We start from the raw sequence: 19,772 nt of genomic DNA, 5'->3' as shown, positions 1-19,772 counted from the left end.
TTTGAGAATACATATTTGATGACTTACGATGTGCGTAACTTACGAACTTCCTAGCAAAAGTGCCTTGAGATAAAACATTCTCAGTCAATCAAGCATCTGAAGTTTATTTTTTTAATATATAGTTTTATATGGTTGTAGTGGTTTTTAATACACTTTATTTTGCACCTTGTGACGTATAATTGTCTGTTCCTACAAGGGACGCCTGATCGGGTCGGGGTCTGACACGTGTTCCTATCCAGGCTCGGCAGGGATGGGCAGTATTTCAAATGCAAGTATTTGAAATACGCATTTCAAACACTTTGTGTATTTTGCTTTTGTATTTAATTACAAAGTGGGTAATACATTTGACGTGTGTATTTAAATACTAAAACGTGGGTATTTCAAATACAATTGTAATTAATAACAATTTTGTGGGCGAAAATACATCTTGTTTTTATGCATGTGATTGTAAGATATAGTCTCCATTCTTTATTCGGCCATGGGCTGGCTTTCTTTTTCTCCTCTGGCTTTATTTTAAAGGCACTCTCCAGAGCAGGAAAAAAACTACGTTCTGCACCGAATGCAGTGTCTCTCAATCAAGCGCAAGCGTTTAGTGACTTTGTGATTACGGTGCTAGTCCAGGGCAAGAATAGTGACGAAATCGACGTTCACAGGCAGACTGGCCAAATAAGGGCCTTTGACAACTTGTGATGCTTTCCAGCCGGATTTATATCCATATTTTTGCCTGGAACATTCTAAATGCGCGGGCCATCCAGATTTTCGTAACTGGTGCAAGTTGCAACAATAAAAAATTCTCTAGCTAGTACTGCGCGTCTTGGTCGTCTTGGTTCTGTGTTGGTTTATACTACAATGTAATCGGACAAAAAAAGCTGCTTGAAGTTTTGTACTTTTTTCACCTATTACTTTCAAGCTGATTACATTTTTTCGTGATTATATTTCTATTACGTTACTAGAGCCTCGCACACTAACTCCCGAGTGTGCGATGCAAAATTAAAATAAGATACCCAGAAACCCGTTGCAGATGGCCTGAAGTCGCTGACGCAAATTTTGAGGAATGTATTTGGAAAAGTATTTGGAGGAGAACAAATACATTGGGTTGTATTTGTATCTTGTACTTAAATGCTTTTTTGGAAATGTAATTAGATTTGTAATTAAATACATTTTTGACGAAGTATTTTGTATTTATGTTTCGATACATATTTGGATGTAGTTTGCCCATCCCTGAGGCTCGGCAACGTGTGACGTAGATACCTATACTTCGTTTCACGTACCTCAAGTACGGACGGAGCCACCAGCTCATGGGACTATTTAAAGAGTGTGAAAAGCAAACCTCACTGGGCCTGATTGGTACATCATTGGTTCAGTGATCTTGGAACACGTGCAGAAACAAACACGCTGTATGATCATATTAGTTCCTTTCTTTTGTCAAGTATTATATGCCTGTCTCTGTGAGAAACAGTGTTCCCGACCGCCCTATCAAAAGATTCATAGCGGTGGTGTCTACAACTTGTGTCACATGGGCAACGACGTGTTTTTTCTTTTTTTTTTGGTACTACCTGTTTTTAAGCACGAGCGTAAAAGTTAATCTTCGGCAACCGTTTTTACGATAAGAATTCACATGGCGAAACCTTCGAAGATAATGAAGATAAAATATGTCATGTGCTGCCACTCACTTCTTGTCCCAGTGTATTTTTTTTTTCTTTTTTTGCGTAAGACCTGAGTGTGTTTCGAAGATAACCGTATTACATAAAAGCCCGATCGTGCGAAGAATGGCAGCACTCGAGGATTGCGTGTTGGTGAGCATTTTCTTTTCTCTTCACTTGGGCATAGCTTCAAACTTCGTTGCGGTACAGGTTTTACTTCAGCCTTTCAAAAGGGAAGAAAGAGGGAAACCGTAGAAAAGTTTAACTGCGTAGAAGTTGTTTAGTTCTCTGGAGTTGATTGTTACACGGTGTAACTCTATTGATTGATGTCAGCCTCGAATGTTCGCGAACTTTCAAAGTAACCGGATTTGAATACTAAGAAAATAAAGCACTTGAGGGTACCAGGATAGATGTCTCATGAAGTATGCACTTAGAAAGTTCAGTGAAGCTCAGTGGTTTAGAATTATTTTCGTGAATCCAACACCCCATACTAATGAAACAAGACCGGGACCCAGTTTTTGCAAGGCGATTTCATAAAAGGTTCCTGAATCAGCTCAGCAATATACATGTGAACGCACTGAATGATTGGGAACTTTATAACTTTCGATAAATTATAAATGACTATAATTCTTCGAAAAGTTCAACCAGTTGACGTTGGTGGATTATCTGGCATTCGTTTTTTTTATTTATAAAAATTTAAATGACTAGAAAAAATTCACCTTTCACTAAGAGGCTTCGCTGGTTTTCCTTGCATGCATCTTAGTTATTTACAATCTTACCAGCTAACTTTGCTTTCTTTCGGTTTAGTCGTCCTTTCCCGTACCTCCACCAGATATTTTCTAATCGAACTTTTCCGTCGTGGCTTGGAATTGAGGTCGAGCGTGAATTCTCGAACTACATCATGGCCCAAAACTGAAATTGTTAAAGCGTTAGTCCGAACGTTTTAATTAATTAGCTTAACTAATTTTCCCTCGTTTCTAGAGGCTCCATGGCCCGCAACTGAGCCCCGGGCTAGAAACATCCACACGCATCATTATTCAAATTCCTTTCTAAAAAAATAATATTGTCCCTCAAAAGAACATTGTGCATTATAAAAACAATATTTTAATAAAGTGTAGAAATTTATATTGAGATGTCGACAACCTGCGTGGTTTATGCGTCTTGATGTCCCTCTAAATCTATGCCGGTTCGTTTTGTCGGGCTTGAAGCGCTCCAAGCGGAGTACAAATGCTACTAACACGCGGTTGGGAGTATGACATGCGAAATACGCATTTGACGCGTCCCAAGTAGCGTCAACTTCGCAGACTTTTCGTTATTATTGTGGATTATTGGAACCAAAGTTTGTCTCAACTGTGTCTCTTTTTCGTCACAGTTTTAAAACAACACGCTGCTGGCGTTCATCGTGCTCTATGACGTATTTTAATTATACAGTGTGTTTACTATAACGCTTGGGACCCACTTAAGGAGGTCCACGAAAATTCGTTTCTGAACGTATCGCGCTGCGACTGACTACAAAGGTGCGGTTTGGTGGAAAAAGCTTGAAGAGAAAATATCATCAAGTGAGCTTACCTCGTTTAAAAAAAAAGAAAAAAAAAAGGGAAACATGTTTTGGCCTACCTGCGGTGGCAGCCGCAGACGATGTAACGATTGTGCTCGCCAAGTTGTATGCGCACCGGATGGATGTCGGAAACGTCGAGAGCTCGCCTGCTCCGAGCTTAGCAGAGGATACTCGGATACTTTTTTTACTGTGTCGGTGCGCCACTCTCTAATGTGCAATTCTGAAAGTGCGATAATGTATTCGCAAAGAAAAAACTGAAAAATGAAAAAAGGATCTAAATATTTAATTGTTCGCCATTCTTGGTAGGAGATGATTGGTAGAGGCGCCGAGTCTCTCGTGTCGATATTCGCGCTTGAAATGAAACAACTCTGACACCCGCTGTAGGGTACCTCAACCAGCTAATAATTTAGACGTATAGGAGTTTCATTGTTGCCGCATGAGGACAACCACAAATCGGGAATTGACTTTTAATTTGTACACTATAGAATTCAATGCCTACTTTCTGCACAGGTGAGTGCTTGCTCCATTCGCCGAGCGAAAGCATAAAGAACAAGATGTATTTTGACGAAACGTGCGTAACCATATCATACACCAACACGCTAGCCTGTCTGGCGCGCATTCGGGATGCGGCAGCGGTCACGCAGAGTGCTTCGTACGAACACTCGCGCAAGGAAAGCTGCGGCCCATGCCTCCAACTACGTAAACAGAACTGCGTTAATGTAGTCGGGCGTGAATACGAAGCGGTGGAATTTGCACAGTGCGGTTCGCACGTACAGGATTAATGGATCGCGTATTGCGGAGCCGTACGACGGAGACAGCACGTACGAGACATAAAAGAAAACCCGTCCGCGTTTAACAGCATACAAGTTGGCGAGCTCGGGCAACGCTGAACAACGCGCCCCAGTAGCACTCAGGACTCGGGCATTCGCCGAAAACAACTAACGATGTAGTGCCGCGACGCGAAGATTAACGAGGACGTCGGTTTGTCAGTTAGCGATCAGGAAAGCGGCTTTATTTACATAACGTAAGTAACTTCGGCGCGCTGGACGGTTTATATGCCTAGCGCTCTACCGGGGTTGTAAGTAGAAAGCAATTGTCGTAGCTCGCCGGCCACGCTTTGCAAGCTGCGTGCATGTTACTTACTGTTGAACCATCGATCGCCTTCACATTCGCCAAAGTCATAGACTTTGAGCACGGCATCGTAGTGGTAGAAGCGGGACGTTGGCGGGCGGATGTAGTTGCGTAGTTCGCGCAGTCAGCTCCGCAGCGAGCGGTGAGGGCGGTGGCATCCACACGACTCGGAACAGCCACCGATGAGGGCCACGTGACTTCAAGGGCCAATCACCACTATTTTACTTTTTCTCCTTCCTACTCCTCCTGTTTCTTTTCTCCCTCGCGTGTGAACATGTTCGCGGACGGCAAAATACGCGTGCAGGACCGTCTGTAGTGGATTTCTTGACGACGTGTCTGCAGCCACCAGATATAGACCTGGCATTTGTCTAATCTCGTACGGGTACCTTATCATTCTGAGTTTCATGCGTTGGAGTCTTAGTGTGGTGTCCTCTAAGCGTTGTGATGTCAATATCGGAATTAGGGGTTTATGATCTGTCTCGATTATAATTTTCATACTCGTGCTGAAGTCCCTAAATACTACAGCTAGCCCTTCCTTTTCAATCTGAGCGTAGCGTTTTTGTTCATTGCCCGTGAAGCATCTGCATAAGCCACAGGTCTGTACTGTCCATTGTCTTATTATTGACGAAGTACGGCCTCAATTCTGAAAGATGAAGCATCAGTGGACAGCACAGTCGGTTTCCTGGAATCAAATAAAGCTAATACTAGATTTGAAGTCAGTGTAGTTTAAACTTTTTGCAAAATCGCTGTTGGTCTTCTCCCCAGGTCCAGTCATTTTTAGAGCTACGAAGTGTGGTCAGATGGTATGAAACTTGTGAAAGGCATGGTATCAATTTTCTAAGGTAGCTCACCATTCTCAGGAGACTCTTCAGTTATGTGACGTTCGAAGGTGTCGTTATATGTTTGACAGCTTTTACCTTTGCTTCGTCAGAATGAGTTCCTTGGTCAATAATGTGTCCCAAGAACTTGATGCCTGTGACTCCAAACTTGGATTTGTTCACGTTCAACGTTACGCCTGTTTGTTGGAGACGGATTAAGGCACTTCAAAGTCGTTGATCGTGTTCCTGTCTGGTCGACCCATAGACGAGAATGTCGTCCATATCACATACTTGTCCTTCGATGTCACTCAGAACTTGACTCATCTTGCGTTGGTAAAAATCTGGAGCAGATGGGACACCAAACGGCAGTCGCTTAACTTGTATCTTCCGAAATGTAATGAATGTTGTCAGGATTTGTGATGCTTCGGCCAGCTCGAATTGCCAGAACCTTGAATTGGCGTCTATTTTTGAGAAACACTTTGCTGCACCGAGTTGTCCCAGTACGGGCTCGGTGACTGGGAGGGGATGCAGTTCGCTTTCTACATACTTGTTCAGTTCGAAGTCGTCCACGCAAATCCTAAACTTCCGATCTGGATTCTGTACTCTCACCATGGCAGAGCACCAATCTATTGGCTCTTCAGCGGCTTTAATTACTTCTAGTCTGACCATGTTAGCGATCTCGTCTTTAATCTTGTCCATAAGGGGAAGTAGGATTGTTCTGGGAGATGCGAGGGAAAGAGGTCACGGATCCGGACGGAGGTTTATCGCGTAAGGCATCCTACATGACCAAGGCCATGATAGAGTGCTGGGAACTCGGTCTTCGGCTCCACTGTCGCAGGTTGACAAACGAGTACCTCGTTCATTTTTTTGACAACACCCAGGATTTCACTGTCTGCTCTAGAGAGAAATGGAGTCTGCAGCTCAAGTACCACGTAAATGTCTGTAGTCATAACCTCGTCGCGGTACTGAATTTGTGCTTTTTGCGCTCCGAGAACAGTTAGTCTTTCTTGACTGAGCCCCCTCAAGACCAGTGTGGGTGTCGTCAAGGTCTCATGGCTGAGGGATATTATGTGCAACTTTTCGGGAACAGCTGTGACGTCGACCCCTGTTTCGATTTTAAAAATAACCTGTGTGTTGTTGACTTCCGCAGTCACATCACAAGATTGTGCTCCCGTGGCATGAGCTCCCAAGAAATACGGCTCTTCTAGTGCATATATGGTTACCTCTCGGACGTGAGTGCCGCTCCGGACAGCGCGTGCGAAGTGACCAAGGCTTCTGGCGTTTGTTCCACTTGGTATTTCGCGCTGGACAGTTATTTTTGGGGTGCTTCCCCCTGCCACACCAGTAGCATAACTGTTGTGTGTTTCCCTTTTTGGGAGCCTCTTTAGAAGGGACTGCTGTATTGAAAGATTGAACTATGTTGACGTTGACGTCGGTTCCATGTAAAGCGTCTTGTTGGCCTTTGACTGTTTCCCACAGGTGCGCCATAGTGGCTGCTGACTTTAAGGTTAGTTTTGCATCAAGTTGCATTTTCTCGGATTGTTATCTGGACTCCCACTACGATGCGGTCACGTATCATATCGTCGTGGAGTGCTCCGAAGTTGCAGTATTTGGCGAGAGCATGCAGATCGGTGGTGAACTTTACGGCGGTCTCGTGTTCTTCTTGTTTTCTTTGATGAAATTCGCTTCGATCGTAGATGATATTGCGCCGCGCAATAAAATGGTCTACGAAGGCTTCCTTAACGGCGTCGTATTGTAGTGACTGCTCGTCAGGGATCTTAAGTGAGAGCAGAATGTCTTCTGCCTCTTAGCCCTTGAAATATATCAAGGTGTTTACTTATTCCGTTGCGGGTTTGTTGTTAAGTCCGCTTAAGACTCGGAATCGCTCGAAGCGCCGTATATCCATTCAGGCCAGTCTTCGGTTTTTGTGAAGCCGAAAGGTTCCGGCGATTGACAAGCGAACACAGGGGTAGCCATCTATGGTGAAGCGGTTGCCGATGGTTTCCTGTATGTTTGCGCTTGCTTGACTAATCTGCTTAAACTTCGGCGGTGGACTTCGGTTGGTGCCTATGCCCTCTTGATATCCTTGGAGGATAAGTTCATGAATGAATGATGTTAAGTCCGCTGCCACCATGTAGTATGCGTAGCCGGCGAGGAAGGAAAGCAGAGCCGTCATGTTAGCTGAGTAACTCCTTTTCTTCTTCTCCCCCTAAGACCAAGGGGCTTATACCACAGATCCTTAGGGAATGCGTTAGCATGACCCTTGGGAAACGCCAGCGGAATCCGCTGCCTAACGCTGCCTTCGCCGTTCTCCGGTTTCGGCAGCCCGTCTCTTCGTTCACAATCCGCCTTCTGTTTGCAGGCTACTTCGACCAGCGCTAGTACTTGGTTCACACTCCGTTTTGTAGCACAAAGCGAGGCATCCGCGCTCCACACACCTGCAAGTTCAGACCCGCACCAGCATCCGCGCGCGCATTGGTTTCCCCCCCGTGACGTCGCCTTCCTCTCGCCTTCATCCTTCACTACTCTTCTCCTCTCTACTCGGCGCGCTTTCTTTGCCGCTGTAGTGTCCACGGACGGACTCCGTCAGCTTTTCCATGTCATGAGGGTACTAATGTTAACGGATTATTATATGACCAGTAGCTTTACGATAGAAAGAGCGCTCATTCAGTGATTAATTGTCTTTCGTAGAGGTTCCGACCTGAGCGTGACGTTAAGTATCCGGAATAGCTGAATGGTCTCGCAACTCAAGGTAAAATACTAAGCTGAACTGACAGGGCTCGCAGATAAAGGTGTTGTGATATACGTAATATTTTCCCAATGGTAACTTTGTCATTCCCAAAGACATTTTAAGTGCTCTCTAGCTACATCTAGCAAGCACTATTTTCAGTTAGATACGCTTCAAGGCCAATGTTACACGAAATGATATGACTGATCAAGCTGTCACGTGGTCTGATACCGGTCCGGAGTGCTTTGAGTGCTATTCGGGTAAAACCTTAAGGTCTCTCTCAAAGCACCAACGATTGCGCACAGTACGGAACGCATCCATCGCCTTTAATTCAACCTTAAGTACGTCTTTCTTTTTGATGAGGCTCTCATAAAAAAGTGAAAGACGTTTACACCCCCCTGTAGCACCGAATTAGAGCGCAGCTCCTGAGGAGGAGGAGGGGAAGGTACGTGTATCGGTTATAAAGCTAGCTGAGCGTGGGCGAGCTAGGAGAAGACGACGAAATAAAGGTGACGGAAAAACAGCCGCCGGCACGTAAGCGTTCTAAAGCAAAGTGTCCTCTTGATTTGTGCCTATTAACCACGATACATGGTGTCAGAAGTGGTTGAGTAGTTCCTCTTCAGTGAAACGAACCGCAGCCATGGTCGAACTACCGCCGCCGGCAGGATTAAGGCTATTCGCGACTCCAACTAACTATAGGTGGCGCCACTGATTTTCCAAGATGGCGGGTTTAGTAAGGGTCAGAGATGCGTGCCGCTGTTGAGCCTGTCTAGTGTGCTGGCTTCACTGAGCGACATAAATTATTTCTGGGAATACGAGGAAGCTAATGTTTTATGAGCGCAGGTCACCTCTTTAACCTGAAAACAAGAACGGTGTTTAGCGTATTAATTACGGAAGGATACGCGTTTTAATTCTGGAGCGAAACCGAAACTTACCTCTATTTTGGATTAAATTTCTCGACAGAGGTCTTAATTTCGGATTCTTTCATGACTCAAGATGTGTCTCATATTGTAATTCTTTACTTAGAAAAGTTGTTCGCGGAAACTTCATTTTGTGACATATTGTTCGATCCAGGCTGCTATTCGTAGTTGTTGAAAAAATCAGTGCTGATATCTGTGCGTTCTCGCTGCCTTTTTGTCGCTCACATTAGTGTCATGGGAAATAATGAGAATTATCCCAGCAGAAAAATAAGTGAATAATTCCAACTTTTACAATATGTCCACGAAACGCATAAACTAATAAACGCTACTCTCACTGCAACAACCCAAGACGGAATCCGAGTCAGACAGCTGAAGTGTTTGTGTGTATGTTTTTATAGCACCGCGTGACGCGTAGGACTTCATATTACATCCAGCGTTTAACTGTTTGTGTATCTTAATAACTATGTCAGAGTTTTTCATATGCTAAAAAAAAGACAAAATTATACCTTTCTGGAAAGACTACTATGGTTAAAAAGAGTATTCTCGTGATCTTGGCGTTAATTAGAGGCATAAATTGCCGCGATTTGTATTAATAATAATAATATTAAAATTCACATATTTGAATAAGTAATTCTTCAAGCGCTAATATAATTTGTTGTTTATTATCTAATTTTAAACACGCGAAGAAATATGACAATGAAAACTGCTAATTATCATCACTGGTTCCAATTGCTGCATTTTAATTACAAATAAAATAAAAATAGTCTAAAATCAATGAAAACGTTCTAGCTAATGTGAGAAATCCATGTAAAATTACATTAATTGCGGGTAAAGTATATTGTGCTATAAAAGTCGCGGCATTTGACAATCGGCGAAACGTCCAAAGTCGCCGCCAATATACTTCCACACCAAATGCCCAAAAGTAAAAAAAAAAGTTTTTTTTTTAATTCCTAGTTTTTTCATATCATTTATTTACTTTTGTATTTGCTCGCCGTCGTTTTGCCCATCTCAGCCTTTCCAGTTCGAAGGAACGCCTACCTGCTTGCACGTCTGCTCACTGCAGCACGTTTCGTTGGCGTTGGAAGCCGGTGAAACAGTAGTGAGTTTTAATATTGCTTATACTGTGTGTTTGCGTTAGCTTTGCGCGTTCCACACTGCGCGTGCGCGGAGCCCGAAATCGCGGTCTTGGATGGCGCATGGCGATGAGGCGCACGCACAACGTGGGGCACGCAACTTTAACGCAAACGCACACCGCTTGCGTTTGCTTCTATGCGCTATACTAAAACTCCCCAGTAAGGTTCAATCCCATACCGGCTGCAGCACTACGTTGGGACAGTGAAGAGTGTTGTTTGCGTTCGGAAACGACATTTCGCGAGCCATGATCGCGAGCAGTTCCGCCATGCCCGCTGAGCAGGAGAATCGGGGGACCCTCACTAGAGCGCTTCCCGTTCCCGCCGCGGGAGGGCGAGCGTCGAGCTGGAGACGCGAATCGGAGGACACAGCGGAGAATTGGAAGCGCTTCAAACAGCGCATCGAACTCTACTTCCGAGCAACAGAGACGAAGGAGGCGAGATCGAAGCAGCAGAAGGCAGCTATATTTCTCCATGTGGCTGGCCAGGAGGCCATTGACGTCTATAACACGTTCAATTTGGCAGAATCTGAGAAAGATGACTATGAACTGATCGTGAATAGATTCGAGGACTACTGCCTTCCAAAAAGCAACGAAACCTTCGAGCGCTATGTCTTTCGAACACGACAGCAGACGGAAGGTGAGAGTTTCGAACTGTTTTTTCGAGACTTGCAACTAAAGTCGAAGTCCTGCAACTTCGGAGTGTTAGTTGAGTCGATGCTTCGAGATCAGATTGTGTACGGCATACAGAACAAAAAACTCAGAGAGAAGCTGCTGAGGGAAAAAGAATTAACACTTGAGAAAGCCGTCGACTTCTGCAAATCTGCGGAAATTTCAGAGCGCCAAAACAAGACCTGGGAAACTCCAGATACGCTTGTGGAGCCAGTGACTCGAAGGGACAGAAATTCTCCCGGAAGACGCAAGTGTCAATACTGCAGCTCTATGCATGAGCCGAGAAAATGTCCAGCATTTGGAAAATCATGCAACAAGTGTGGGAAAAAAAACCACTTTGCGGTAGCCTGCAAAGGCAAGAAGATGAGCGTCGACAACGTTCACGAACGAGAGCTTAGCCAAGATGAAGAAGCCGATACCTTTGAGATTCTATCAGTTGATAGTCGCAAAGTAAAGCATGAGCGTGACTGGACTGTGATGGCGAAGATAGGAGGCCGCGACGTTCACCTAAAGGTGGACACCGGAGCGCAAACAAATCTTCTACCTCTCAGCGTTTTTAAGAAACTTCAAGTTTCGACGCAACCAGTACCAAGCTCCACAACACTGCGAAGCTATGGAGGAGGAAAACTACAGCATGTGGGCAAAGTCTGCCTCTCTGTAGAGCTCAAATCCAAGATTGAAAACGTGGACTTCTTCATCGTGAAGAAGGGCAAGCAAGCGCTGCTGGGGCTTCAGAGCTGTGAGGCCTTTGGATTGGTTCACCGCATAGACAGCCTCAAGGAAACAAATTGCCTGCGACACCAAGTGATCTCTGAGTTTCCAGACGTGTTCCAGGGCATCGGACGCACCAAGAACGAGTATCACATGGTTCTCAAGGATGATTGCCGTCCTGTGGTTCAGCCAGCACGTCGAGTGCCGCATGCTCTCCGCGAGCCTCTGAAAGACGAACTGGACCGCATGACCACTAGTGGCATCATCGCCAAAGTCCAAGAACCAACAGACTGGGTAAGCCCTCTTGTGATAGTTGCAAAGAAAAATGGAAAAATTCGTGTGTGCATGGATCCAAAGTACGTGAACATGAGCTTGAAACGAGAACATTTTCAACTTCCCCGCAGAGAGGACATTGAGGCTGAGTTGGCAGGTGCAAAGTATTTTACAAGGCTTGACGCTAACAACGGATTCCACCAGATTCCGCTTGATGACAGCACCTCGCGGATTTGTACGTTTGCAACGCCATTTGGGCGCTACCGATACCTAAGATTGCCTTTTGGAATTTCCTCTGCGCCTGAAGTTTTTCAGAGAGAAATGACTCAAATTTTTGAAGGATTACCTGGAGTACGAGTTTATATAGATGATGTACTCATTTGGGGCGGTACTCGTGAGGAACATGACCTAAGACTGAGGAAAGCCTTGCAAGCAGCTAAAAAGGGTGGCCTCACGCTAAACCTCCATAAGTGCCAGTTTGCCTTAGAAGAAATTTGTTACTTGGGCGACAACATTAGCGCTAAAGGGATCACGCCAGACCCTGAACTAGTCAAGTGCATTGTAAGCATGCCACTACCAACAAACAGAAAAGAAGTGCAGCGTCTCTTGGGGGCGGTCAACTACTTCGGGAAGTTCATTCCTAACTTGTCAGAGAAGACTACATCCTTGCGTAACTTAAACAAACAAGATTCACTTTTTGAGTGGAGTAGACAGCATACGCATGAATGGAAGATGCTGCAGGGAATGTTAACAAAAGCCCCGATATTGGCCATTTTTGACGCTGGGAAGAAAACGAAGGTCTCTACAGATGCATCGAAAGGAGCCTTAGGTGCCGCCTTGTTCCAAATGCATGGTCAAGATTGGCGCCCTGTAGCCTACGCGTCGAGAGTGTTGACTGATAGCGAATGCCGCTACTCTCAAATTGAAAAAGAAGCTCTGGGAATTGTATACGGATGTGAAAAGTTTCATGACTTTATCTACGGACGGCACATTACTGCCGAAACAGATCACAGCCCATTGATTTCCATAGCCAAAAAGTGCATCGGAGATATGCCACCACGTTTGCAACGCCTGTTTTTGAGGTTAATGCGATATGATTTGGAGCTAGAGTTCCTGCCAGGAAAAGCACTGGTTCTTGCTGATACGTTGTCTCAAATACAGGTTTCGACGACAAAGGAAGGCTCAAGCGATGATGTGGAGCTTCATGCAGCAACTGTCCTGTCTACGCTGGTCAGTGACAAAACAATGGCACTGCTACTTGCAGAGACAGAAAAAGACAAGGAACTTCAAGAAGTTGTCAGCAAGCTGACTAATAACACTCCACTTCAAGGCGAGTTTAAACCTTTTAAAGACGAACTGTCTGTCGTAAAGGGTGTCCTGATGAAGGGAGCTAAAGTCGTAATCCCGCGGGTCCTCAGAGCAGAGATGCTGCAACGCCTGCACAGCGGTCACCTTGGTATCAACAAATGCAAAGCACGGGCCAGACAATTAATGTTTTGGCCGGGAATGAATACACATATTACAGCGATGATCGACCGATGTGCAACCTGCAAGCAATATGCCTATCGCCAGCAGGAGGAGCCTCTTCTGTTACGAGAGACGCCACTCCAACCTTGGGCGCGAATCGGTGCAGACCTGTGCATGTATGCTGGGAAATCATACCTGGTTCTCTACGATGCTTACTCAAACTTTCCCGAGGTCGCCGAACTACGAGATACTACATCAAAGACTGTGATCGACGTCATGGCAAGCATGTTTTCTCGTCATGGACTTCCTCTCGAGGTTTGTACAGACGGCGGTCCACAGTTCATAGCTAGAGATTTTACCGAGTTTGCAGCAAAATACGACTTCAAACATGTGATGTCTAGTCCGCGCTTTCCAAGGTCTAATGGACTCGCAGAGAAAGGTGTGCAAATAGTGAAAAGACTGCTAAAAAAATGTGCACATTCTGGCCAAGACTTCTGGTTAGGGTTACTAACCTACAGGGCCACACCACTAGAGTGCGGATCAGCTCCAGCAGAGTTGTTAATGAGAAGGAAGACGCGTACACTCCTGCCAGATTTCGTGTCTGAACCAGCTAGACCCGTGTTTAAACACAAACAAGACAGAAAAAGAGGTCGAGCACTTTCCCAGTTAGAAGAAGGAGATGCTGTACGAGTTCGAGACGATAAAGATAAAGGTTGGTCAGCGAAAGCACAAGTGACCTGTGACAACGGCCCAAGATCGTACAAGATACAAACTGAGAAGGGTACACACATACGGCGGAACCGCCAACACCTACTGAAGACATCGGAGGAATTCAATCCTTATGATGAGTTAGAGTCCGAGGCATACGACACCGCAGACGAAGATGCAGAAAGCCCTGAGGCTCGAGTGCCAACGTTCGCTGTCTCCAGCCCAGATACATCAAGTACCGGTAGAAGCCAGCAGGATAATAGCACAAGCACAAGTCAGCTGGATAATAGAAATCAAGCGTGCCTACAAGGAAGTCTGCCTCTGATCACTCCTCGGCAGTCTACTCGTGAAGTTCGTGTACCTAGGAGGTTAACGTATGATGAGAACTTTAATCAAGTATGCAAGTGAAGTGCAAACTGCAAAGAACATGATTTGAAATCTACAAACGACATTACAGTGTATATATTTGTACATATTTTGAGTAATCTATATTTTATTTGTATTTGTATAGTGTATATATTGTAAGTAATTTTCTGTTTAACTTTTAAAGAAGAGAAGGTGTATCGGTTATAAAGCTAGCTGAGCGTGGGCGAGCTAGGAGAAGACGACGAAATAAAGGTGACGGAAAAACAGCCGCCGGCACGTAAGCGTTCTAAAGCAAAGTGTCCTCTTGATTTGTGCCTATTAACCACGATACAGTACGGAGAGGAGGCTATGCCCCTCCTCCTCTCCTGCTCGTCTCCCATTTAGGGGAAAATTTTCCGCTAAATTTAGTGGGGAATTGTTTCCGCTAAATTTAGCGGAAAAATGTTTTCCTCTAAACTTAGCGGAGAATTTTCTTCAGCTAAATTTAGCGGGGAAAAGTTTTCGCTAAATATAGCGGGGAAATTTAGCCATAATGCACCGCACGGTTACGCCGACGCCGACGGCAACGGCGACGCCGACGCCGCTCAAGCCGGAAACGGGCGCCTAAGAGCTGCGCTCTACAAGAAAGAAAACGAACAGGTTTATTGGAGACAGTTTGGAATTGTCACTAAGGTCTCTGCAAATGAGAACTCCTGCAGGCATTTGGCGACAGTATATCCGTTCACTCTCGCATTTTTCTTTTTCACAGGATTCACGATGTTGCTGCCTATCTTCCTTGCGTTCTTCGTCAGTAAGTGCATGCGTATCATTTTCAATTGAAGCGCTTTACTGTAGTTTCTGACGTCCATCTTTGCTCGAAGAGCAACTTCGAGAATTGGACAGATGGGACGCGCAAATATAGAGACGCCACTAAGACTTCTCCCTGTCGTCTATTATATCTGCTGCTAATTACCATTACAAATATTAAAAGATTTTATCTATCTGGCAGAACAAGCAACTTCACTTTGCCAGTCGCTTTAGTGGTTCCGAGTCAAAGTACCATGATTCGGATCCCAGGTGGCGGTTGTGAGTCTTATGTGAGGTGTCCGATCTGACGTTGACATATTGCGATGTACAGACGTCGTGTAACTGACATTTACGCTGCACGTCAAGCAGCGTTCACGAGGTCTAAATTCACTTTAAGTAATTGACTGGGGTGCGCCAGAACATCGTTGAATTTACACGTAAATGCTCAACAATTTGGTTGCATTTAAAGATGAATCTGATTCTCAATTTATATACAGGGTATTTTACGGAGAACTGTTCAAATCACTCCTCCGAAAAATACGAATCACACAGGAAGTGTTAATGCCATGTTGATCTGTACCAAAGGCCTTATTTATAAAAATACAAGAGTGTTCGGTATTCGTTTCTAAATGGCTTATAAATATTAAATGTAGTAAAGTTTAAGGCATGCTTTTAATTCTTAATTTTCTGGACATCATCAAAAAAGCACTGAATTAGTGTACTTTACCCAAATATAAAGCAAGCGCAGAATTCCATGGCGTAGAAAAAAAAACGCGTTTTTTCAGGATTTGTTTTGTTATCAAAGCACATCTTTTTTTATCAAAGCACTGCTCAATCTGTCCTGCCCTTCAAGGACAAAGCACGCAACCAGAACCGTGTCTCAGTCGTACAAGAGAAGAAAGTGTGGTAGCCCCGGGCCCCTCACCTCTCCTCGCTTCCCCCTTTCTCTTCCCTTCCCCCCCCCCCCCCCTTTAAAAAAGGAAAAAAAAAAGCATAAAAGAATTGAGGCACTAGTCCCCGAAATGAAACGATATGCTGTTCAAATGGCATTTTGAGAATACGATATGATTCTTGGGGTTAACCTCAGTCGTGCAAAGAATGTGTGGATGCGGCGCACGTCACTTGGGCGCTTCGACCACTGGCGAGGAGACGCATTTTAGTGGGAAATCAATCCCAAGTAGCACAAAGTGGGCTCTAAAACGGGCCCGACGGGTGTCGTACGTGGGCTGTCCACGTGAATCCCACGTCGGTTTTGCAAACCGGGCGCAAGTCGTCCCGACTCGGGCAGCCCACTCGGCTTCCCTGGTGGGAACTACAGGGGGCCTGCTCGGGTAGCCAATTAACGCGGGTCGCCCTCGCGGTACCCACAGGGGGCCAACTTGGGCAGCCCACCTGGGCTTGTGTTTTGAAGGACCTCTTAGTGCGCTTCAAAACACGTTCAAATTGAGTGCTTTTTAACGCCTCAATTATCGTGAGTGCGTGCCTTATATTTTTGTAAAGTACACGAATTCAGTTGTTTTCTGATGCCCACAAAGTTTGTAACTGAACCCATACATCTCAATGTCCTCATAAAAAGTTTATTCCTCAAAATTTACTAAGAACCTAATGAAACTAGATCAATGTAGCGATGCAGGCGATTTGGTTCATGATTACAAGCTGGTAGCGATGACAAAAAATACACCAAGAGAGGAATGGACAGGACGAGCACCGTACTTCAACTCAGCGTTTAATTAAAAATGTAAATGGAAAATGTCTCCGAGTCCGGTGAAGTTGTCTCACACTGTGTCTCATGCCCGTGTCAGCTAAAATTCAACAGCATAGCGATTTTCGGGGAAGGGCTGGAGAAACTACAAGGGAATTGCTGGAAGCCTACGAGATAAGAAAATATGGTGATAATGGTCTCAGGCAAACATTAGTTTATTTACACAAGAAAGAGATAACTTTTTCGAGCACGTGTTTACGCGATTACGGTGCGGTTGTTTACTTCTGTGCTTTTCTTCAATAAATTTTCAGTTGAAGTTCAGCGCTCGACCTGTTCATTCCTCCCTTGGTGTGTGTATTTTTTCGCGCGTGGCTGCCAGTTTGTAATTATACTGAACGTTATTAGATCCCTATGTAAGCTCTGGCAGAGACTAAAATTACATCAACGACATTCTTTGCGATACGTACTTTTCTAGGACCGATTTGGCCAGAATTACGTGAAACTAAGCACACACATAATTCGACGTCTGCATTTTTTTTTTGTTAGACTTTTACGATGTTTAAATGACGATATTAAAATGATGCAAAAACACTAAAAGATAACAACAACGGATACGGACAAGTGAGTGTACGCCCATCGCCGCCCCTTTTTGTGTGTGCTTTCATTTTCTTAATAAGTTCGTTAAAATTATACCAAATTCGTCAGCAATATTCTAAATACGGATATTGGTATTGTAAGTTAAAACCAGTTTGACGTTTGATTGCCGTTTGGCGTTAGCTTCGTGGTTTAGAACTTATATGTGTTTGTGTTTTAGGATAGCTTTCTTTGAAGCTTTAATCTGTATGTGTAGCGACGAAGAATATTTTAATGTAAATATTTGTTATATTAAACATCCATTCATTCAGTTAAGCCAAACAAATTTCTAAGGAGCAGTCGTTGTCTTCACGGTGATTGAAATCAACGGGTTAGTCAAAGTTTCATACGCAGGCTTGTTTTTTCCTTCTCGCTGAAAGTATTTTTACGCGCAAATAGCTCCTGGGGGTGCGGCCGCAAAGAGTGCACGCTTACGCCCTACGTCCTTCCAGCCGCCCATGGCGCGACAGTGCACGACGCCAACGTCTTCATGGACCAAGTGCTCGAGCGGGAGATTCCCCAGCTCTCGCAAAAGCTCGGGATGGACCCCCTGAAGGCGCAGCCTTACTTCTCCGATCTGGGAACTCGGGACGAACTTCGCGTCTTTCTCAAGGACGTCAAGATCACCGGCCTCAGCCAGGTTCGACGATCCGGAGACTGCAGCCAGCCGGGCTACTCTTCCCCCGGTCGCCTCACGGTCAGCTGCAACGTGCTCCTGGATCGCCTGAGCGTCCACATCGTCTCCGACATCCGGTACATGGGAGGCCCGGAGACGACTGTCCGCACAGTGGCCACGATCGCCCCCAACTACGCGCTCCTCGAGGCTACAGCCGTTGAGGGGCGCATACCCGAAGTCCGGCTCAAGCCCCTCAAGCCCTTCGCTTCCACGCTCAACTTCACCGGACTCGGAGACATTCCCCTTGAGCGTGGGATAACCAGAGGCTTCACCTACGAAGTGGGCCAAATCCTAAAGCGCGAGCTCAAGTCCGAGTACACGGAATATCTTGTTCATGCCTTAACAAAAGTTCCCTTTCCTCTCTGAACGTTCCTGACGTGTGCGTCACTTGCAACTTGAATAAAGACAAAAATAAAGGCGCCCTTTATTTTTGCGAGTCTTCGCTTTGACTGCGCCCTTTTGGACGCGCATATACCTTTCCAAGCCAGTTCAACGACAAACACTTTGTCGTTGAACTGGTTGAATCATGACGGGCCATGATATCCAGTCTATTGATGAACCTGTCATTCGCCTTTCTAGTGTATTCTTCCTCTAGCTGTGGCCCAGCAAAATAAGAGACTGGATTTCAAATCATTCGATAACACACCGAACTAGACGCTACAAGTCTTTTTTTCTCCTTTAGGGGTGTAAATACTCATTGTTTAAGCAAGCAGAAACTTGTGTGATAACAGAATGGACTCTGCAGATATGCAGAGAGCGAAACGGAGCAAGTAAAAGCGCCGACCAAATTGCAACTGCTTGCGTGTGAAACAAAAGTGCCTTATGTGAAACACCGAAACGGCGCTAACGTTGGTAACAGAAATTTGTAACAGTACTTTCCGCATATTTGACAGACTCGTTATGTGTATATTAAATTTCCGGGTAATGCCAATCCTGCAGCAGTGACCGAATACAGGGTGTTTCACATAACGACGACCAAGCGGTTCCTGCAAAAAATAAACATCGCGCAGAAACAAACAAGAAATAAAAAACAATTGCGGTGGCTTAGCTCGGTTATGCCAGGATATATGCGTAGCGTGAGCTTATGCGCACAAAATGAGAGGCGTTATCAAGCGGCTCCGATGCAGCGTCAGACTTGGCTACTGCGCAACGGAGGCGCACAGCTGGGCACGCGGCGGTGCCAGTACGTCTGCCGCGGCTATGATGTCACTCCTCTGGAATGCGCAGAACGGCGAGGCGCGCGCGGTGGCGGCGGAGCCCGCGGCGGCGGCGGCTCCGGCGCGCCAGCTGTGCGTCGTGTGACGTCACTGCTCCTCTCGCTTGCGCAGCACGGCTCTTTGACACCCACGCGAAACTGCTCAACCTCGGCCACTGTAGCTCACGCTACAAAAATCACAGTGTCTTTTATGTTACCTCTACGACGACTTGAATGCGAAAGCCCAAGCGCCGATCCCGGTGATGGCGAACCTCCGAAGACAGCGCGCTCTCTGACGACGCACATTTGGCGTCGTTAATCTCACGGCACGCCGCACGCCCGCTCTTCACCGCTGCCCGAGCGAGAGTTTCCTCCTCTCCCGCTGGGTTTGTTCCGCGCTCGCGCCTCCGACGATTCTGGCACAAGTATTGTCAGCTCGTGGTCCAGTGGCGAACCGTGGGTTCTGGTACCTTTCGTGTTGCCGACGTGTTTTCGTATCTTTCGTGTCGTCGACGTGTTTTCGCTTAAGGACTTTGAAGGTCGACTGAACGATGAGACATGTAAGGCTTTCGCCTTAATATTGATGCCGTATGGCTTCGTGTCTAAATGTCTGGTCAGTAAATTTAATAACATTAGCAATAATTAGGTTGTTAGTT

At 45.5% G+C, this 19,772-nt stretch overlaps 3 protein-coding genes across 3 annotated transcripts in view; 2 read left to right on the top strand and 1 right to left on the bottom strand.

The window, feature by feature from the left end:
* LOC8042723 (adenylate cyclase type 2) overlaps positions 1–19,772 on the bottom strand; it is a gene marked incomplete at its 5' end in the record, with an annotated part of 364,499 nt that overhangs the window by 294,428 nt on the left and 50,299 nt on the right.
* LOC121832896 lies at positions 1,770–18,357 on the top strand. The gene is made up of 3 exons (XM_042291945.1): positions 1,770–1,796; positions 14,873–14,914; positions 17,698–18,357. The coding sequence occupies exons 2-3, from the start codon at positions 14,881–14,883 to the stop codon at positions 18,285–18,287; spliced, it is 624 nt and encodes a 207-aa protein (XP_042147879.1). The 5' UTR covers positions 1,770–1,796; positions 14,873–14,880; the 3' UTR covers positions 18,288–18,357.
* LOC120847951 lies at positions 11,462–14,232 on the top strand. Its single transcript, XM_040219900.3, has 3 exons — positions 11,462–11,604; positions 12,745–12,813; positions 13,159–14,232. Exons 1-3 carry the CDS (start codon positions 11,464–11,466, stop codon positions 14,164–14,166), a joined length of 1,218 nt encoding a protein of 405 aa, XP_040075834.1. The 5' UTR covers positions 11,462–11,463; the 3' UTR covers positions 14,167–14,232.

Source organism: Ixodes scapularis, unplaced genomic scaffold, assembly GCF_016920785.2.
Source record: "Ixodes scapularis isolate PalLabHiFi unplaced genomic scaffold, ASM1692078v2 PGA_scaffold2__306_contigs__length_199485367, whole genome shotgun sequence".
Lineage (NCBI taxonomy): Eukaryota > Metazoa > Arthropoda > Arachnida > Ixodida > Ixodidae > Ixodes > Ixodes scapularis.
Note: the sequence above shows the minus strand (reverse complement) of the source record. Positions and strands in the feature narration are given on the sequence as shown.